The sequence below is a fragment of the Heterodontus francisci genome, chromosome 5 (assembly GCF_036365525.1).
Source record: "Heterodontus francisci isolate sHetFra1 chromosome 5, sHetFra1.hap1, whole genome shotgun sequence".
Lineage (NCBI taxonomy): Eukaryota > Metazoa > Chordata > Chondrichthyes > Heterodontiformes > Heterodontidae > Heterodontus > Heterodontus francisci.
In genome coordinates this window covers 74,143,420-74,166,428 of record NC_090375.1, presented here as the reverse complement: position 1 = coordinate 74,166,428, position 23,009 = coordinate 74,143,420, and the positions used below count along the sequence as shown (strand labels likewise).

Here is a 23,009-nt window from a genome sequence, read left to right as displayed (position 1 = left end):
ATGGCACATGTTTATATTCAGAATAGTGGACAAAGCAGCCATTTTTGGCCTATTAGAATAATAATACTAATCTATTCATTACCTTGATGTGAGGGAGGGGAGGCCTCCACTTATTATTGTGATCTAAATTTGGAAAACTAAGAACCTTCACATTCATTTCACATTTATCTTTGCCACAACACATACAGTGCCAAAGTGAAGCACTTGTTCCATCATTATGTCAAATCAAATATCAGAACTGAACATAACACTCGATTGGTTGCAGTTAAGTCAAATTGCACATAAATATAAAAATTCATCAATAATTATGCAAATACAGTTCAATCTAAATTATGAGTAGTGCTCAATCTAACACTTGTTTTGAGCACTCAAAGTTCTATCAAATGGCAAATTGTCAGCAGAGTGAGTAAATGCATTGCCCAGTGTGATGCCAATCAGGAATGTGTCAGATTTAAATGAGCAAGTTTGCTCAATTCCACTCAGGGAGCAGTGGGCGGAGAAGGAATTAGTCTCGGTCTCTCTAAACTGGGAAGATAACAACTGATTGTTATCAAATGGCTTTTGCAGGACCAGGTTTAGTTGTGATGCTCTGCAGTGATGGAGCCTGCCAACAATCAGTCTGGATTCTTGCATAAAGAATAGCCACATTGGTGGGGCCTCAGCAGAAGTTTCTGCTTCCAGGAATGGAGTAAAGGAAAGAACTTTCCAGATCAGTGTATGTATAAGTAACAGCAGAGTGTGAAATACTGATCTGATCACAGGCATGTACATCACTTACAGCAGATTTAAACAAGGAGGCTCAATCACAGACCAACCTTTTGCACAGGGACATAAAGCTTTAGAGATTTACTAAACAGTAACTTAATTGGATAGCAGAAGGATTGAAAGAGCCTTCGCTATGGACGCTTTAATATTAACTTTGATTTTATTTACAAAGGAAATGTTGAGATAAATCATCCTGTTATTGCACTTGGGCATAAAGGACCAACTAAGTGGAACGTGTAGAGGAAAACAGAGCAGGTGGGTCATACACCTGGAATTAAACTTTATTTGTGATGCCTGCTCCCATCCAAATAATCTGCTGATACCCACTATTACATATGACTAAAGGCAACTTGCATGAGGAAACAGAGGGGAAACATCATCCTTTTGATAGTAGGGTCAGATAAAATAACTATTTCACTATCAGTTTACTAAAATGGACCCAGTTGTTGGCATAATTAACTGCATTAGATCCATCTCTTCCTATAGTTTTCATGATGACGTTACGAAGGATACTGCCACATACTGTCCAGAGGTTCAACGCTCTCAATGTTTCGTTAGATGGCCTTAGTTAGGCCACACTTAGAATATTGCGTGCAATTCTGGTCGCCACACTACCAGAAGGACGTGGAGGCTTTGGAGAGGGTACAGAGGAGGTTTACCAGGATGTTGCCTGGTCTGGAGGGCATTAGCTATGAGGAGAGGTTGGAAAAACTCGGATTGTTTTCACTGGAACGACGGAGGTGGAGGGGCGACATGATAGAGGTTTACAAAGTTATGAGCGGCATGGACAGAGTGGATAGTCAGAAGCTTTTTCCCAGGGTGGAAGAGTCAGTTACTAGGGGACATAGGTTTAAGGTGCGAGGGGCAAAGTTTAGAGGGGATGTGCGAGGCAAGTTTTTTACACAGAGGGTGGTGAGTGCCTGGAACTTGCTGCCAGGGGAGGTGGTGGAAGCAGATACTAGAGCGACGTTTAAGAGACATCTTGACAAATATATGAATAGGAAGGGAATAGAGGGTTATGGGCCCCGGAAGTGCAGAAGGTGTTAGTTTCGGCAGGCATCAAGATCGGCGCAGGCTTGGAGGGCCGAATGGCCTGTTCCTGTGCCGTACTGTTCTTTGTTCTTTGAATTTCCTCAATGTTAGTTATGTTGTGGTTATGCCATCATTGCTCTGGAAAGTTATATCATTCAACAGCAGAGGAGGTTCCATGCAAATTTCCTGGGTAAGTTAATTAGCATAAGAACTAGCGTAAGTACCAGCAGAGTTCACGTGTCAAACAAGTGTAAGCAACAGAACTCCCAGGAAACTTCAATATCAGTGTAATTTAATTTCAAAGATCCATGCAGAATCCAGTCTTCAGTATAACCCGGGGAATATTTTTTCTCCCGGCTCTGGTCAAATATCTCCACAGCTTCTATAATCCACATCTTTATTCTATGCTGGCAGAAGAATGGCAATGGAGGATGGTGGCATTGCAGAAGTGTCATGGGACTAGTAATCCAGAGGCCTGGGGTAATGCCCTGGGGACACGGGTTCAAATCCCACCATGGCAGCTGATGGAATTTAAATTCAACCAATTAATAAAGATCTGGAATTAAAAGCTAGTTTCAGTAATTGTGCCATGAAACCATCAACGATTGTCATAAAACCCATCTGGTTCACTCATGTCCTTTAGGGAAGGAAATCTGCCATCCTTACCTGGTTCAATGTAGTTGACTCTTAACTGCCCTCTGAAATGGCCTAGCAAGCCACTCAGTTGTCAAGGGCAATTAGAGATGGTCAACAAATGCTGGCCTGGCCAGTGAAGCCCACATCCCATGAAAGACTAAAAAAAAAATGCAGGTGGCACCTCTGCCCCCTGGGCAAGCAGGCAGAAAAAGCAAAACAGTGATCTTCGAAGAGTAGGACTTTGATGCTTCTTTAGATGAGGTTGTGGAGAGGAAGCACAGTCTCTTGGAATGGTCCTCTCCAAATTTGACAAAGAACTGATTTGTGGCACCTGAAGGGAGATGGTACTGGCGTTCTTGACCAACTCCCTCTCTTCCAGGATAGCAGTGCAGAAAAAATTCAATGATCTCACCACCTCCACCCTATAAGTAGAAGATCATGGTCCTCATGGGCAGACACACCACCATAGCTGGAGGAGGTAGTTATCAGTGTCATCCTGCCAGGGCCAGGTAGGTAACCCAACACCTGTCTAAATGCCAGCACTAAATCAATGGGGCTGTAGATCTAGGATCCAGGACTAGTGGTGGCTGAAGTCCTTGTGAGTGATACTGCCAAATCTTAGGACAGCAGTATGCGCAGTTCCTGTCAAAAAATGGTTAGGCATGGCAGGAAAGCACAGTGCTGAGAAAGATTAGCAAGTTGTATAATTTGGTTGTATATTGAATTATTTTTCTGTAAATAAAATCAATATTTTGTTTGGAATAGGTGGTGCTTATCTTGTGCTTTGTCACTTTCAGGAAGGGGAGCACTCATATGGTGTGGTCTTTTCCACACATCTGGGGCTGGATTCAATGTTGCCGCTGCCATAAAAGATAGCGGCCTGTACGCACAGGTTTTACTCCGCAGAGCCGCCACGATCTTATACGCGGTGGCTCATTAACATGGCCGGGGTGGACCGCCACCCCCCGCAATGACATGGAGGGGGTGGGTGAGCAGTCCCCGGCAACGGTGTCCAGCGCCACTGCATAGGCACCGGCACCATTTTTGAAGGGCATCAAGCCCTTTGAAGAAATTTTAATTTTAAAGGGACCGAAGTGTTAACATTTAATTTACACATTACATTACATCTGCACTCTCCCCACCCACACCCCCAAGGAATAATCAAGTCATTAATAGCCCTTTCCCACCAAAAAAAACGTTGACTCAGATTGCGATCTTCCCCCCACCCCCCCAATCTTGAATAACTTTAACCCTCAAACCCTTCCCATCATCCCCCCAACAATCCAAAGAGTTTGACCCCGCTCCCCACTCCCGTCCTGAGAAACTTACCTCCTCCCCCCCTCCCCACAGGTGTTGCGCCTCATTTCCCCGGATGGGGATTTGAAAGCGCGGCAGTGCCGGCCGCCAGGATGAAGATCACGGCAGCACTTCAGGAGGCGACAGGAACATCATTAATGCAGGTGAGTTAATTTATTTGAATATTCAAATCTGGGTCCCGTCGCTGAGTGGCGGGTGGGCCGCCATGAGACCTCTCTACCGCCGGCAAGATCAGGACGGGCCCTGTCAGCATCGAGATCGATGGCGAGCCTTATCTGTGGCAATCCTCATGCCCCCCTCTCCCCCCCTCACCAGCCACAAATCCCAACTTTGAGGCCCCGATAAAGTCCAGCCACTAATATTTCATGGCAACATCATGTTGGGCCAAAATGGTTTGCTATGATGCCATCTGGTAGAGCAGGTAGAAGAAAGTGAGGCTGAGGAGCTGCCACTGCAGGTAATCAGTGATAAAAAAAAAAGTCCCTGGATCTGTGTCTTTGCTGCCTGACGGGAATACCCATTTGGAGGAAATTAGTGGCTCTATGAAACATTGTCCATCACCTACATGAGGTCGCACAGATCTCCTGCGGCAGTTTGGAGGGATGCGGTATCATAAAATTGAGGGCTCTTGTCACTTTTAGTTATGAGAGGTGCCAAGCAGCCTAGTAAAGGTGAAGCCATCAGATGCACATTTCAATGAAGAGGTTCTCATAGGACCGATACAAATATTGGGCTTCTGCCCTCTGGCATGCTGTCTGATTCTCCTGGCCTCGACATGACGCTGCTGCAACTCCTCTTCCACTCTGATGACACAGAGTGGGAAAACAATCCATAACTCTATAAGATTTAAGGTAGTTATGGAAAAGGACAAAGATGGACCCGAAATAAAGGTACTGAATTGGGGTAAGGTCGATTTCAATATGATAAAACAGGATCTGGCCAAAGTGGACTGGGAGCAGCTACTTGTAGAAAAGTCTACATCAGACCAGTGGGAGTCATTTAAAATAGAAATAGTGAGAGTTCAGAGCCAACATGTTCCCTTAAAGGTGAAGGGTAGGACCAACAAGTCCAGGGAACGCTGGATGCCAAGGGATATAGAGGACTGTATAAGGAAACAAAAGGAAGCTTATGGCAGATTCAGAGGGCTGAAAACAGCAGAGGCCCTAGAGGAGTATAGAAAGTGTAGCGGGGGAGGGGGGGGGGGGGTACTTAAAAATGTAATTAGGCAGTGAGGAGGGGGCATGAAAAAACACTGGTGGGCAAGATAAAGGAAAATCCCATGGCATTTTATAAGTATATTAAGAGCAAGAGGATAACCAGGGGAAGACGAGGGCCCATTAGGGACCAAAGTGGCAATTTGTGTGTGGAGCCGGAGGATGTAGGTGAGGTTTTAAATGATTACTTTTCATCTGTGTTCACTATGGAGAAGGGCAATGCAGGTGTAGAGATCAGGGAGGGGGATTGTGATATACTTGAACAAATTAGCATTGAAAAGGAGGAAGTATTAGTGGTATTAGTGAGCCTAAAAGATGATAAATCCACAGGCCCAGATTAAATGTAACCCAGCTGCTATGTGAGGCAAGGCAGGAGATTGCAGGGGCTCAGACTCAAATCTTCAAATCCTCTCAGCCACAGGAGAGGACTGGAGGACAGCAAATGTGGTACCATTATTCAAGAAGGGTACTAGGGATAAACCAGGTAATTATAGGCCAGCAAGTCTAACATCAGTGGTAGGGAAACTATTGGAAAAAATTCTGAGGGACAGGATTAATCCCCACTTGGAGAGGCAGGGATTAATCAAGGATAGTCAGCATGGCCTTTTCAGGGGGAGATAATGTCTAACAAGTTTGAGTGAATTTTTCTCGGAGTTGACTAGAAGTGCAGATGAGGGTTAAGCAGCTGCTGTAGTCTACATGGATTTCAGTAAGGCTTTTGATAAGGTCCCATATGGGAGGTTGGTCAAGAAGGCAAGAGCCCATGGGATCCAGGGCAATTTGGCAAATTGGATCCAAAATTGGCTTAGTGGCAGGAGGCAGAAGGTGATGGTTGAGGATTGTTGTTGCGATTGGAAGCCTGTGACCAGTGGTGTACCGCAGGGATCAGTGCTGGGACCCTTGCTGTTTGTAGTGTACATTAATGATTTCGACATGAATATAGGAGGTATGATCAGTAAAAGTTTGCATATGACATGAAAATTGGTGGTGTCGTAAATAGTGAGGAGGAAAGCCTTAGATTACAGGACGATATAGATGGGCTGGTAAGATGGGCGGAGCTGTGGCAAATGGAATTTAATCCTGAGAAGTGTGAGGTGATGCATTTTGGGGGGACTAACAAGGCAAGGGAATATACAATGGATGGTAGGAGCCTAGGAAGTACAGAGCGTCAGAGGGACCTTGGTGTACTTGTCCATAGATCACTGAAGGCAGCAGCACAGGTAGACAATGTGTTAGGAAGGCATATGGATACTTGCCTTTATTAGCCGAGGCATAGAATATAAGAGCAGGGAGGTTATGATGGAGCTGTATAAAACGCTAGTTAGGCCACAGCTGGAGTACTGTGTACAGTTCTGGGCACCACACTATTGGAAGGATGTGATTGCACTGGAGCGGGTGCAGAGGAGATTCACCAGGATGTTGCCTGGGCTGCAGCATTTCAGCTATGAAGAGAGACTATGAAGAGAGGGTTGTTTTCCTTAGAGCAGAGAAGGCTGAGGGGGAGACCTGATTGAGGTAAACAAAATTATGAGGGGCATAGACAGGTTAGATAGAAAGAAACATTTTCCCTTAGCGGAGGGGTCAATTACCAGGGGGCATAGATTTAAGGGGCAGGAGGTTTATAGGGGATTTGAGGAAATATTTTTTCACCCAGAGGGCAGTTGGAATCTGGAACACACTGCGTGAAGAGGTGGTAGAGGCAGGAACCCTCACAACATTTAAGAAGTATTTAGCTGGGCACTTGGTCAGGTGGGAGATTGGTCAAGAAGGTAAGAGCCCATGGGATCCAGGACAATTTGGCAAATTTGATCCAAAATTGGCTTCGGGTCAGGAGGCAGAGGGTGATGGTCGAGGATTGTTTTTGCAATTGGAAGCCTGTGACCAGTGGTGTACCGCAGGGATCGGTGCTGGGACCCTTTCTGTACAAGGCTAGGGGGGCCAAGTGCTGGAAAATGGGATTAGAATAGATAGGTGCTTGATGGCCGGCACAGACACGATGGGTCAAAGGGCCTGTTTCTGTGCTGTATAACTCTATGACTCAAATCCCTTGTCTGATGTTAATTTAAGTTTTTTCTGGGAAGAGAGGAAAACACTAAGCTAAAAATGAAGTGCATGTGTCAGTGTTTCAAAAATGTGAAATGGGTTCAAAGCTTCAAAGCCTGTAATTAGTAAGTGGGATCAGCTAGTCTACTAGATAATGCGTAGAACATCTACATTTATAAAACAGTTTCAACTACTCTATAAAGAACAATGCTAGCCAAAGATTTTAACATGTCAGATGTGGCAGTTGCTTTGAATTTTTGGTTCCCTGGGAATGAAAATCACAAGAATAGTCGTATGTGCAAAGTTGCAAATAATTATATGCCCTTCTTCCTGTGTAAATGTAATCAAATAAACATGATTGCCTGTTTCAATCTATTTCACTCAAGTTAATTAGATAGTTTTGTGCATTTGAGATAACAGTCACAATGCACCAGAAGGCAAAGATGTGCGAGAACACCTCCTCCAGGTGGTCTCACACTAAATGCAGTATCCCAGATTGCTGCAAATTGGGTTCCATTTACTATTCCAATTATGTTTCAGTTGCTTCACAGCAATGCAAGCTATGCAAGACACTGGCAGGATTAGCAGGAGGTTGTATCGATGCCATATAAAACAAATGGGGGCATAGGTATATGCATATTATTTTTAAACTTTAGGAATGAGAGGTTAAACATTATGCATTTCAGAAAATTTCTTTTGCGACTGTTTTAAGAACAGAAGGGATTTCAGCTTTAAGACAACTGCAACTACAGATTCTCAGGCAAATATTGGGCCAGTTCACTCTCTCTCTTCTCTCTTTGGCCTCCTTGTCTCGAGAGACAATGGGTAAGCGCCTGGAGGTGGTCAGTGGTTTGTGAAGCAGCGCCTGGAGTGGCTATAAAGGCCAATTCTAGAGTGACAGACTCTTCCACAGGTGCTACAGATAAAATTGGTTGTCGGGGCTGTTACACAGTTGGCTCTCCCCTTGCGCTTCTGTCTTTTTTCCTGCCAACTGCTAAGTCTCTTCAACTCACCACACTTTAGCCCTGCCTTTATGGCTGTCCGCCAGCTCTGGCGATCGCTGGCAACTGACTTCCACGACTTGTGATCAATGTCACAGCACTTCATGTCGCGTTTGCAGACGTCTTTAAAGCAGAGACATGGACGGCCGGTGGGTCTGATACCAGTGATGAGCTCGCTGTACAATGTGTCCTTGGGGATCCTGCCATCTTCTATGCGACTCACATGGCCAAACCATCTCAAGCACCGCTGACTCAGTAGTGTGTATATGCTGGGGATGTTGGCCACCTCAAGGACTTCTGTGTTGGAGATACGGTCCTGCCACCTGATGCCAAGGATTCTCCGGAGGCGGCGAAGATGGAATGAATTGAGATGTCGCTCTTGGCTGACATACGTTGTCCAGGCCTCGCTGCCGTAGAGCAAGGTACTGAGGACACAGGTTTGATACACTCGGACTTTTGTGTTCCGTGTCAATGCGCCATTTTCCCACGCTCTCTTGGCCAGTCTGGACATAGCAGTGGAAGCCTTTCCCATGCGCTTGTTGATTTCTGCATCGAGAGACAGGTTACTGGTGATAGTTGAGCCTAGGTAGGTGAACTCTTGAACCACTTCCAGAGCGTGGTCGCCAATATTGATGGATGGAGCATTTCTGACGTCCTGTCCCATGATGTTCGTTTTCTTGAGGCTGATGGTCAGGCCAAATTCTTTGCAGGCAGCCGCAATCCTATCGATGAGTCTCTGCAGACACTCTTCAGTGTGAGATGTTAATGCAGCATCGTCAGCAAAGAGGAGTTCCCTGATGAGGACTTTCCATATTTTGGCCTTCGCTCTTAGACGGGCAAGGTTGAACAACCTGCCACCCGATCTTGTATGGAAGAAAATTCTTTCTTCTGAAGACTTGAACGCATGTGAGAGCAGCAGGGAGAAGAAGATCCCAAACAGTGTAGATGTGAGAACACAACCCTGTTTCACGCCACTCAGGATAGGAAAGGGGTCTGATGAGGCACCACTATGCTGAATTGTGCCTTTCATATTGTCATGGAATAAGATGATGATACTTCATAGCTTTGGTGGACATTCGATCTTTTCCAGTAGTCTGAAGAGACCACGTCTGCTGGCGAGGTCAAAGGCCTTGGTGAGATCATATTGCTGTTAAAATTAAGGTAAGGCTCATGGCGCTCACTATTATTTATGCATAATGGTACAGCAACTTCAGGCAAGGAGCAGAGGCACAGTTAAATGCTACTATACAAAAGTTGCTGTCAGATCTGCGGCTCTTTGCCGTTAGCTTCACGAAAATGACATCATCTGCCTGCATAACCATTGACATGCAATGAATGGTTTAGCGTTGCTGTATATGCAGATTAGATACTGTGGAAAGCTATGTCTTGTCATTACAAGCTTAAAAAATCCTTTAAAAACTATGATTAGCAATTAACTATTGGCAAACTCTCGGGCTCTAAAAAATAACGAACAAATGTGGAGTCTTATTACTACAGGTATTACATGTTGTTGGAAATATTTAAAAAAATTAACTTTAGCATTTTTACCTTTAATTTTTTTTTGTCCCTTTTTTGTCTCTCTCTTCATCCAATGTTTCTTTCCCTCTCTTCAATTTTCTCTCTGTACCTGATTTAGCATTGAATTTGCCTACTGTAATTGACATTTCATTCTCCAGCCTTGCTTTGTTTATTTCTCAAGCTGATTAAGGAGATATCCTGTTGCTTGCCCTGTTTACACAGGCAGCAGGATGCCCTGTTTCTCTCACTGAATTTTATCAACTTCCAGTTTTAGCAACTTAGTGGGAAATATATATTTGAGCTGAAGACTGCAGGGGCAAGTCTAACTAATGGCAGACGCTTTTTAGATGCACTGCTACAACTAAATCGGTCCCATTGTTCTCAATTATTTCTAAGATGACTGATGCACATTTTACAAAACTTCCATGCCTCAAACTTTAAAAACATTCTATAGAATTAAGGCTCCAGTGGCGTGAGTTGTAATAAAAACTTTTCAATAGAAAAAATAAATATACTGGGGCCCAGGTTTCCCACTGACAGCTCATGATTTTCCACTTATTCAACTGAATGGCGCCAATTGTGAGCTGACAAGTGCAGAAGCCAATGTCCCAGCCATAAACTGAGTGTGTGGACATCAGGCATAAAATTGGAACAAATATCTGGATAAACATTGTAAACTCAGGCAGATACAGGGCTATGGAGTGAGAGCGAGGCAGTATGATCAGTTTTGGATTGTTCCAGCAGAGTCGGCACCACATGATGGGTTGAATGGCCTCCTACTGTACTCTAAAATTCCATGGAGTATGTTTTTGCCTGGAAAATACTCAACAAATACTTAATACATTGCCTTTGGTAGATATTTTGCGGGAGCAGCTAAGCTCTTCTGCTCAACCAAGTCAGGATTTTTCCCAAGGTAACACAATTTGACTTATTGAAAAGAATCCAACACTATACATGTAACAGGCAAGCTAAAACACAATTATAAAATTCCTCCTTTAATTAAAATATTAAAGAATACGTATTTTCTCCAAAAGTAGTAACGTGCTAACAGAACTGTGGTCACAAAAGGCTTTGAAAGTGCAATTCCTGAGAAGACACTTCTGTTCATGGGATGCTCATTACAGAAACAGTCAGCATTCTCACACTTTTTCTTAAACAAGGAACTATGGGCCTCTTTATATGTTCCCTCAAGAAAAAAGAATTCCTAAAATTCAGGTGGTCAGAATTAGACACTATTAAATGCTGAAAGGGAATTCAAAGCCTGAAGCAGTTATACTGCCAGGGTTACCACCTTGGAATAAAGCTGTTCATGCTTTCCTTATGTTGCCAATATATTAGAGCAAAATTAAACTGTTCAAAATGAAATTAAGAATATCTGAGTGTACAAGAAGAGATTGTTTCGATCACTATTTTGGTAGGATAGACCTCATTTCTTTAAAAAAAAATTTACCCTGTTTTCATTCTATGTCATAAAATATGGGTGGATATGAAAATGGCCAATGGGTAACACACAGGAGTGACTAAGGCGTCTGATTTTCTAACTTTCTCTGTGGCCTTTGGTCAGTAGTTCTTCACGGCTGAGACAAGTTAATCACTGGATGTGAAGGAGTGTGAGTTTGAACCTATGTCCTACCACTCTGTTGTACAGCACAGCTGGGCTCCAGTACATTGCCCTTGACTCCACTTTCAGCTTCAGGCAGGTATGTTGTCATTACTTAGTTCATCAAAATCAGTTCAACTTGATGCATCAACTTTATTAAAATACAGCACTAATTCAAAGTCAGAGATTATATTAATGGTGGTTTTGGCAAAATGCCTAGTGCATACATCCTAATGTTGTTTTCACAGCATTATCCCACATGACCTATGCTCCATATACCATATGGAAGGAAGCATGAGGAGCATTCGACTATATACACTCATGAGGGAAAGTTTTTATTGCCATTTTGTAATAATTAAAAATTAATACAGCTGATCTTTTGTTCCTTTTAGGACAGTCAGCTACCGGCCGAAGCTATGTCTTTGTTCTTGTTTCAAATAGCATCATCAGTTGATCTTAATTGCAGTAAGAAAATGCTAATTCTACCCTCACAATATAAGCTCCTATTTGTGGTACAATGTCATGGATGCCTCCTCATATCCTGCAAGAAGCAGCTCTGTCACAACTGTCCATTCAGTTTTGGAGTCTTTTCGGCCTGTAATTTCAGCTGAGCTTGATACTTCTCTAAATTAAGCTATCAAAATTATTGAGAAATGTTTTTTAATCCAATGAAGGAAATTTCCATTCTCTATTGTTGACTTAAATTAAAATGACAATAGACTTGCCCAATTTTTCCAAGATATTACCTTTTGCATAGGCTAACAGTTACTGTTTATGCTTATTCAGGTCGTGATAAAGGTGTTGAAACACTTTCAAGATAACGACAGTAATTAATGTCCCTAGGGCAGATCTGGTGTAATGCAACTTTAACACCTCCTAAATTGAGAATATTGAATCAACTATTTCAATGCTATGATAGTGTTCAAGCAAACTTCAACCTTGTATTTTAATGACTTGAGCAAGATGGAATTCAAATTCAATTCCAGGAGATAAAAGTACTGAATGAGATTAGTACCTGACCAGGTTTTAGCCGACTATAACAACAAGGCTCATGTACTGCTTGCTTTGAAAAATTTGGGAATGGTTCACTCATGGGTTTTCTTCTCTTGAAAGCAGCTGTTCACTATGCAACCTCTGACTGGGAGGGGTGGGGTGTTCTGAGAAAGTGTACAACCACTGTTTGTGCTGAGGCCAGGCACGTTAGACACAAGTTTTTCTCTGCTGCCTCACAGGAGAACTTCTTGCCATTTTATGGCTTGGTCAAGAGTTATGAAAAACTCACCCCGATGAGAAAAGTAACTTTGAGGCACACACTGCTCATAAACTTTGATCCACCATCTTCTGGTTGGTACTGTAGCACCCAGAAATTTGCCAGGTTTCACTGGTCCATTTATAAAGGCGATGGAGCTAGTTTGGAATATTAAAAATAGTAGAGGAAATAGGAGTCCCCCATGAGTTTTCAATAAGACATTTTGGGCAGTATGAAATGCTTGACCTTCAGCTATTCCAAAAAAGGTTTAGATGAATATATACTAACAGGAAACTGTCACAGAAGATCCTTATTGTAAAAATCAAGTTCAATTTTCATCAACAATAGTCCCTGATAGTACTGTGCAGATCTAATATGTTATGCACCTCACACTACCCTCCCAGTCTTTCTTCAAGGTAGCAAATTGTCTTTAAATTGTGTGCGTCTGCAACTTACTGGTAAATATTTTTATTAGAGATTAGGCCTGCCTAGATGGTGGTTCTGCACAACCATGGAACAGAAAAGAAGCAAACCCTTGATCTGTATATTTGAAAGGTACCTGCTGAATATAAATGATTATTTTACATTTCCTGCTACCTCCAAACATTATAACCACTACATTAATAAGTGGCATTTTCTCTTTAGAGGTAATGGCGAAATCTTATATTTTCTGGTTTTATTGAAAATGACAGTAATGTTGCTCTGTGAATTACAAGTAGGAGTTGATTGACTTCTTCTAGCAGACGTATGCAGCACTTGTGAGCTGGTGCTGGCTGAAGGGGAAAACAGACATTCCTTACTCTATTGTGTTTTCATCCAAAGTCCCCGTAACTTTAATTCCATAGAATTGCTGCATAGCAGCTACAGCTGAGTGCAAGGACTGTGAAGAGCGCAATACTGACATTCTGGGTTCACTAGCTTGAAGATAGCCGTACTTCTGTAACCATACCTGGAAAAAAAGAGATGCCAATTGATCAGTCCATTATATCCATTGAAAAAGCATCCAGAGAAATCATATTTGAAAAAAAATCCGTACATTTCTAAGCAATGGTGGCACTGCATTTTAAAGCACAAACATAAGGCATTGTTGAATGGTTGGAACAAAATGCCATAAATGCTGGCGATCTGAAACCAAAACAGAATACATTGGAAATACTCAGGTGGTCAGGCAGCTTCCATGTAGATAACAGACAAGACATTTCAACTATGGACTCCTGAAGTCTGAGGAAGGGTTGATACCCTAAATGTCTTGTCTGTCACCTCCATGGACCTTCTGAACTGCTGACTGTTTCCAGCATAATCTTACAATCAGAGCTAAAAGCAAACCCAGAAAATCATTCTTCACACAATGGGTAGCAAGACTCACTCCCCCTAAGACCATGGATGTAGAATGAATTATGTTGTTTAATAGGAAAATACTTACTTGAAAAGCAAGGATATAGAGACAGGACAGGGAATTGGGATTAAAAGGTAAAGTGCTGCCAGGGTAGCAAAATGGTTGGCAGGCTTGTTGGACCAAAGGTCTACTCCTATTCCTATGTAATGCTATGGTATTGAACATCCCTACTTTTGACCTTATGATGGAGGGACGGTCATTGATGAAGCAGCTGAAGATGGTTGGGCCGAGAACACTACCTGTCCTGAGGCTGAGATGATTGGCCTCCAAAAATCACAACCATCTTCCTTTGTGCTAGGTAGGCTCTATCCAGTGGAGAGTTTTCCCTCAATTTCAATTGACTTCAATTTTGTCAAGGGCTCCTTGATTCCTCATTTGGTCAAATGCTGCCTTGATGACAAGGACAACTCTCAGCTCAACTCTGGAATTCAACTCTTTTGTCCACATTTGGAGCAAGGCTGTAATGAGGTCTGGAGCTGAGTGCCCTTGGCGGAACCCAAACTCAGCATCAGTGAGCAGGTTATTGATAAGAAAGTTGTGTTTTATTTATTCATGGAATGCTGACTAGGACAGCATTTATTCCCCATCACTAATTACCCTTGAGAAGATCCTGGTGAGCTGCCTTCTTGAAATGCTGCAGTCCATGTGGGGTAGGTAAGGGTAAGTGCCACTTGATAGCACTGTCTACTCAACTGGCCCGTACTTTCAAAACTCAGAACACAATGGGCTGAATTTTACAGACCCCTCGACATTGGGGGTCGTGGCGGGGAGGGCCGGAAAATGCCTTCAGTACAGGCCTGACACAGGTTTCAATGCTGGGAAGGCCTGGCCCAATAATGTGGTGGCCTCCCCCCACTGCTTGGCGACAGAAGCCAAATCTGCATAAGTAAAATAATGTGAATGAAGGAATAAATGACCTACCCGCTTCCGCCGTCCATTCTGGAGCAATATTGGTGCTGGTGGCTGGCACCCCCGTGCCTTCGGATACCTTTCCAGGGATCCGAGGCAGACTGATAGGGAGGGGGAAGCAGGTAAGTTTTTCAGTGATGGGGGGTGGTGCGGGGGTAGAGCAGCATCAAAGTAATTTAATTGGTGTAGGGGATGGTGGGAGGGGGTAAAGTTTATTGTTAATGAACTGTGGTTGGGGGGGGAGGTCAGCTGGGCAAGGGATGTGTTTTGGTGGGGGTGAGGGCAAGTAATGCATTGCATGGTTATTGGCTGGGGGGGTGGGGGGGGAGTGGTTGGAGAGGGGCCAATTAAATGCTTTTAGAATTTTTTGCACCATTTCTCTTTAAATATTTAAATTAAATGGAAGGGCTTGAAGCGCTGTAAATATGGCGTCAGCGCCTGCATAAAGACTGCTAATGCCATTACTGGGGATGGAATGCCTGCCCCATCCATGTCATCGGGTGGGCGGTCCATCCCGGCCATTTAAATTATGTGTTTCCGCCACCGAAATGTAAAATGCAGCCCAATGTCTACTGAACAATCCCAAGTGTGAGAAGAATTACACCAACAACCAATTTAAGATTATCAGTCAGGCTTGCAATGTGACTCACTTATGTTTACTAGAAGCTACGTATAATCATACACAGGGAACTGTCCCTCTGTAGGCAAAATGAACATGTCCAGGCATTGCACCTTTTTTGAATTAAACAAAGCGTGGGAGACAACAGTTCCCTGGTCCATTCTCCATGGCAATGCCTCAACCAATCAGAATCAACTTGCCAATCAATCAGCACCCTTTTCTCATGCGGTTTAAATTGTTGCACCCTTTGAAATTTGGCATTCTTGCATCTGTCCTGATGACTGCAAGTTAAATACTCAGACAGCATGTCTCTTTATTCACCAATACATAATAATTAACTGTCAGCATCAATGGCAAGACAAGCATTTATTGCCCATCCCTAATTGCCCTTGAGAAGGTGGTGGTGAGTTGCCTTCTTGTGCCGCTGCAGTCTATCTGGTGTAGGTACACTCACAGTGCTGTGAGGAAGCGAGTTCCAGGTTTTTGCACCAGAGACAGTGAAGGAATAGCAATGTAGGTCCAAGTCAGGATAGTGTGTGGCTTGGAGAGGAACTTGCAGGTGGTGGTGTTCCCATGCAACTGCTGCCCTTGTCTTTCTAGGTGGTAGAGGCCATGGGTTTGAAAGGTTCTGTCAAAGGAAGCTTGGTGAGTTGCTGCAATGCATCATGAATATGGTACACACTGCTACCCATGTGAGCAAATGGGGGAGACAGTGAATGTTGAAGGTGGTGAATGGGGTGCCAATCAAGTGGGCTGCTTTGTCCTGGATGATGTTGAGCTTCTTGAGTGTTGTTGGAGCTGCACTCATCCAGGCAAGTGGAGAGTATTCCATCACACTCCTGACTTGTGTCTTGTAGATGTTGGACAGGTTTTGGGGAGTCAGGAGGTGAGTTATGCACTGCAGAATTCCCAGCCACTGACCTGCTCTTGTAGCCACAGTATTTAAATGATTGGTTCAGTTATGTTTCCAGTCAATGTTAACCCTCAGGATGTTGATGGTGGGGTATTAAATGATAGTAATGCCATTGACTGTCAAGGGGAGATGGTTGGATTCTCTCTTGTTGGAGATAGTCATTGCCTGGCACTTGTGTGCCGTGAATATATATGAACATACGAACTGAGGGCCAGAGTAGGCCATTCAGCCCATCGAGTCTGCTCCGCCATTCCATAAGATCATGGCTGATCTGTTTGTGGACTCAACTTCACTTTCCTCCTGACCCCAGATACCCATTGACTCCCTTGTTTGTCAAGAATCAAAAGACATTAGTGAACCAAATGGCTTTTTACAACAATCCAGTTGTTACATATCATCGTTACTGATACTGGCTTTTCATTCCAGATTTATTAACTAATTTTACATTCCCCGGTTGCCATGGTGGGATTTGAACTCATGTCACTGGATCACTAGTGCAGGCTGTTACTTGCCACTTATCAGCCCAAGCCTGAATGTTGTCCAGGTCTTGCTGCATATGGATACGGACTGCTTCAGTATCAGAAGAATCGCGAATGGTACTGAACACTGCCATCATCAGTAAACATCCCCCTTCGGGCCTTATGATGGAGGGAAGGCCATTGATAAAGTAGCTGAAGATGGTCGGGCCCAGGACACCATCCTGAGGAACTCCTGCAGGGATGTCCTGGGGCTGAGATGCTTGACCTCCAACAACCACACCATCTTCCTTTGGGCTAGGTATGACTCCAACCAATGGAGAATTCTCCCCACTCCACCCGATTCCCAGTGACTTCAATTTTGCGAGGACTCCTTGATCATTCTCAGTCAAATGCTGCCTTGCTGTCACGGGCAATCACACTCACCTTGCTGTGTGATTTCCTTTAAGACTAATAAAGAACAAAGAACAAAGAACAGTACAGCACATAAACAGGCCATTCGGCCTTCCAAGCCTGCGCCGATCTTGATGCCTGCCGAAACTAACACTTTCTGCACTTCCGGGGCCCATATCTCTCTATTCCCTTCCTAGTCATGTATTTGTCAAGATGTTTCTTAAACGTCGCTATCGTATCTGCTTCCACCACCTCCCCTGGCAGCAAGTTCCAGGCACTCACCACCCTCTGTGTAAAAAAACTTGCCTCGCACATCCCCTCTAAACTTTGCCCCTCGCACCTTAAACCAATGTCTCCTAGTAACTGACTCTTCCACCCTGGTAAAAAGCTTCTGACTATCCACTCTGCCCATGCCGCTCATAACTTTGTAAACCTCTATCATGTCGCCCCTCCACCTCCGTCGTTCCAGTGAAAACAATCCGAGTTTTTCCAACCTCTCCTCATAGCTAATGCCCTCCAGACCAGGCAACATCCTGGTAAGCCTCCTCTGTACCCTCTCCAAAGCCTCCACGTCCTTCTGGTAGTGTGGCGACCAGAATTGCACGCAATATTCTAAGTGTGGCCTAACTAAAGTTCTGTACAGCTGCAACATGATTTACCAATTTTTATACTCTATGCCCCGACCAATGAAGGCAAGCATGCCGAATGCCTTCTTGACTACCTTATCCACCTGCGTTGCCACTTTCAGTGACCTATGGACCAGTACGCCCAGATCTCTCTGCCTGTCAATACTCCTAAGGGTCCTGCCATTTACTGTATACCTCCCACCTGCATTGGACCTTCCAAAATGCATTACCTCACATTTGTCTGGATTAAACTCCATCTGCCATTTCTCCACCCAAGTCTCCAACCGATCGATATCCTGCTGTATCCTCTGACAATCCTCATCATTATCCGCAACTCCACCAACCTTTGTGTCGTCCGCAAACTTACTAATCAGACCAGCTACATTTACCTCCAAATCATTTATATATACTACAAACAGCAAAGGTCCCAGCACTGATCCCTGCGGAACACCACTAGTCACATCCCTCCATTCAGAAAAACACCCATCCACTGATACCCTCTGTCTTCTATGACTGAGCCAGTTCTGTATCCATCTTGCCAGCTCACCTCTGATCCCGTGTGACTTCACCTTTTGTACCAGTCTGCCATGCGGGACCTTGTCAATGGCTTTACTAAAGTCCATATAGGTAACTTCCACTGCCCTTCCTTCATCAATCATCTTCGTCACTTCCTCAAAAAACTTAATCAAATTAGTAAGACACGACCTCCCCTTCACAAAACCATGCCGTCTCTCGCTAATAAGTTTGTTTGTTTCCAAATGGGAGTAAATCCTGTCCCGAAGAATCCTCTCTAATAGTTTCCCGACCACTGACATAAGGCTCACCGGCCTATAATTTCCTGGATTATCCTTGCCACCCTTAAACAAAGGAACAACATTGGCTATTCTCCAGTCCTCTGGGACCTCACCTGTAGCCAATGAGGATGCAAAGATTTCTGTCAAGGCCCCAACAATTTCTTCCCTTGACTCCCTCAGTATTCTGGGGTAGATCCCATCAGGCCCTGGGGACTTATCTACCTTAATGCTTTGCAAGACACCCAACACCTCCTCCTTTTTGATAATGAGATGACTGAGACTATCTGCACTCCCTTCCCTAGGCTCATCATCCACCAAGTCCTTCTCTTTGGTGAATACTCATGCAAAGTACTCATCAGTACTTTGGGGCAGCACAGTGGCGCAGTGGTTAGCACCGCAGCCTCACAGCTCCAGCGACCCGGGTTCAATTCTGGGAACTGCCTGTGTGGAGTTTGCATGTTCTCCCTGTGTCTGCGTGGGTTTCCTCCGGGTGCTCCGGTTTCCTCCCACATGCCAAAGACTTGCAGGTTGATAGGTTAATTGGCCATTATAAATTGCCCCGAGTATAGGTAGGTGGTAGGAAAATATAGGGACAGGTGGGGATGTGGTAGGAATATGGGATTAGTGTAGGATTAGTATAAATGGGTCGTTGATGGTCGGCACAGACTCGGTGGGCCGAAGGGCCTGTTTCAGTGCTGTATCTCTAAAACTAAAACTAATTTAGCACCTCGACCATTTCCTCTGGCTCCACACATAGATTCCCATCTGTGTCCTTGAGTGGGCCAACCCTTTCCCTGGTTACCCTCTTGCTCTTTATATACGTATAAAAAGCCTTAAGATTTTCCTTAATCCTGTTTGCCAATGACTTTTCATGACCCTTTTAGCCCTCCTAACTCCTTGCTTAAGTTCCTTCCTACTGTCTTTATATTCCTCAAGTGCTTCATCTGTTCCTCGCCTTCCAGTCCTTACAAATGCTTCCTTTTTCTTTTTGACTAGGCTCACAATATCCCGTGTTATCCAAGCTTCCCGAAACTTGCCAAACTTGTCTTTCTTCCTCACAGGAACATGCTGGTCCTGGATTCTAATCAGCTGACGTTTGAAAGACTCCCACATGTCAGATATTGATTTACCCTCAAACAGCCACCCCCAATCTAAATTCTTCAGTTCCTCCCTAATATTGTTATAATTAGCCTTCCCCCAATTTAGCACCTTCACCCGAGGACTACTCTTATCCTTATCCACAAGTACCTTAAAACTTGTGGAATTATGGTCACTGCTCCCAAAATGCTTCCCCACTGAAACTTTGACCACCTGGCCGGCCTCATTCCCCAATACCAGGTCCAGAATGGCCCCATCCCTAGTTGGACTATCTACATACTGTTTCAAGAAGCCCTCCTGGATGCTCCTCACAAATTCTGCCCCATCCAAGCCCCTAGCACTAAGTGAGTCCCAGTCAATATAGGGGAAGTTAAAATCACCTACCACCACAACCCTGTTACCTTTACATCTTTCCAAAATCTGTCTACATATCTGCTCCTCTACCTCCCGCTGGCTGTTGGGAGGCCTGTAGAAAACCCCCAACATCGTGACTGCACCCTTCCTATTCCTGAGCTCCACCCATATTGCCTCGCTGCATGACCCCTCTGAGATGTCCTCCTGCAGTACAGCTGTGAAATTCTCCTTAACCAGTAATGCAACTCCCCCACCCCTTTTACATCCCCCTCTATCCCGCCTGAAGCTTCTAAAGCCTGGAACATTTAGCTGCCAATCCTGCCCTTCCCTCAACCAAGTCTCTGTAATAGCAACAACATCATATTTCCAAGTACTAATCCAAGCTCTAAGTTCATCTGCCTTACCTATTATACTTCTCGCATTGAAACAAATGCACTTCAGACCACCAGTCCCGCTGTTCTCAGCAACATCTCCCTGCCTGCTCTTCCTCTTTGTCCTACTGGCCTTATTTACTATGTCCTCCTCATTTATTTCACTAGCTGTCCTACTGCTCTGGTTCCCACCCCCCTGCCACACTAGTTTAAACCATCCCGAGTGACGCTAGCAAACCTTGTAGCCAGGATATTAGAGCGCCTCCAGTTTAGATGCAACCCGTCCTTCTTGTACAGGTCCCATCTGTCCCTGAAGAGAGCCCAATGGTCCAGATATCTGAAACCCTCCCTTCTACACCAACTGCTCAGCCACGTATTTAGCTGCACTATCTTCCTATTTCTAGCCTCCCTGGCACGTGGCATAGGGAGTAATCCCGAGATTACAATCCTAGAGGTCCTGTTTTTTAACTTACTACCTAACTCCCTAAACTCCCCCTGCAGGACCTCATCATTCTTCCTGCCTATGTCATTGGTACCGATGTGTACCACAACCTCTGGCTGTTCACCCTCCCCCTTCAGAATGCCCCCTGTCCGTTCAGAGACATCCTTGACCCTGGTCCCAGGGAGGCAACATACCATCCTGCAGTCTCTTTCACGTCGACAGAAGCGCCTATCTGTGCCCCTGACTATAGAGTCCCCTATAACTATTGCTCTTCTGCACTTTGTCCCTCCCTGCTGAACAACAGTGCCAGCCGTGGTGCCACTGCTCTGGCTGCTGCTGTTTTCCCCTGATTCCCCCCCAACAGTATCCAAAACGGTATACTTGTTAGAGAGGGGGATAGCCATAGGGGATTCCTGCACTGACTGCCTGCCCCTTCTAGCTTTCACCCATCTATCTGCCTGCACCTTGGGTGTAACCACTTCTCTAAAACTCCTGTCTATGACGCTCGCTGCCACCTGCATGCTCCTAAGTGCATCCAGTTGCCGCTCCAACCAATCCATGCGGTCTGTGAGGAGCTGCAACTGGGTACACTTCCTTAATGTCCCTTTAAGATCTTAGTATGCTAATGAGCTGAGTACCAGGATGCAGTCATGTGACTACATGCCAGTCTCACTTTGCTACTGTTACACGTAGAGGCAAGTCATGTAAATGATTAGCTCTGCACTGTATATACTTGTTAGCTGTTGATAAACCTATTTGAGATCTTCAATCAACTGAACTCCACACATCTCATGTATGTTACATCAGACAACATTAAAAGCTTCTCATTACATGGTGGCAGCTGTGGTGAGAAGAGAGATTGAAGACAACAGAAAAACAACTTTAAAAACTACCTACAGCTAATGGAGAGAAAGTTAAAAAAAAACACTGGGCCAAACAGTGCAAAGAAGAAAAAGAAACCTCACCTTCAGCTGTAGAAGACAGAACTGAACGATAGGCTGCAAATCAATCACTGTGATCATGTATGTCAGTGTGCCGTTGGTACAGGAACCCCAGTTAAAATAAACACAAGCCTTGAGGTGCTTGAGAAAAATCGATTCTTTTCAAAGCCTCAGTAAAAGAAAAAAAAACAGGAAAAACCCAATTCATTATCTCAGGCTGATTGATTGTTTTCAAAGGCTCTCCCACGCTGATTAAGTCTGCGCCATTGTAGGAGGCACCCAGCAGCAAAAAGTGCAGGAATCCTCCATTCACGCAGCTCGCAGCTGAAGCTATAAATAATAATCCATTAAGTCACTCCAATGTGAAGGGCGTTCATTCACTCAGCAGAGTTTAAAAACTCATAAAACCACTCAAGCATGAAGAATTGCCTATTGAACAGCTGTATAAACAAGCCGTAGCAAAAAAAAAAGCACTTGAGATGCCTATTGCACAGTTGTATAAACAGACAGACTGGAGTGCTGGAAGCTAGATAAACAGACAAGCACTGCTAAACACCTGCTCCTGTCAATTAAAGCAGACAGCTTACAGAAGAGAATTTTTTTTAATGGAAGACAGTACAGAGTCACAGAACCAGATCTTAAAGCAAGTTTTAAAGCAAAAGAACAACAGAAAGATGGATACCAATTTTCCCTGTATGAACTGGAACACCTTGGATCTCCTATCTGAGTTCAAACTGTTCCAACAAAGAATTCAATTATGCATTACAGACCAAGTAACTGTTGAACCAGAAAAACAAGCTGTAAAAATAATGATAACGATTGAAAATGAGGGATTGCACAGAATCAATACCTCTGGATTATCTGAACAGGACCAGAAAGAGCCGGCAAAGATATGGAAAGTGCTGGCAGATCAGTTCCGATTGAGAATGAATTTCAAACTCACCACCTGGAATTGATGTCCTGCAGGCAACAGCCTCAGGAAATGATAAATCAGTTCATCAGCTGATGCCACATCAAGGGCAACAAATGTGATTTCTCAGAAACTGAGCTGTCAAACCAAATAATGGAGCTGGTGATCATATCAACACACATTGAAGCATTTCAGAAAGACCTCTTGGGGAAAAAAGGTCACCGCATTGATGCACGACTGGAAGATGGCAGGAAATACAAATACATCGTAGCTGGACAACAACACTTGCAAGCACTAGGCGCACCCAACGGTATCGGCACCATAACCAGGTTGAAAAGACCAAGCAAGCTGTGTGGTAAGTGTGGTTGGTCCCTCTCACCATGACATTGTAC

General features: G+C 44.3%; 1 protein-coding gene across 2 annotated transcripts in view; it reads right to left on the bottom strand.

The window, feature by feature from the left end:
- LOC137369913 (matrix metalloproteinase-16-like) overlaps nt 1-23,009 on the bottom strand; it is a 306,491-nt gene that overhangs the window by 207,558 nt on the left and 75,924 nt on the right. For both annotated transcript variants that reach the window (XM_068031639.1, XM_068031640.1), the window contains exon 2: nt 13,176-13,324. In XM_068031639.1, the coding sequence (XP_067887740.1) occupies nt 13,176-13,324 (149 nt within the window). The remainder of the gene's footprint in view (nt 1-13,175; nt 13,325-23,009) is intronic.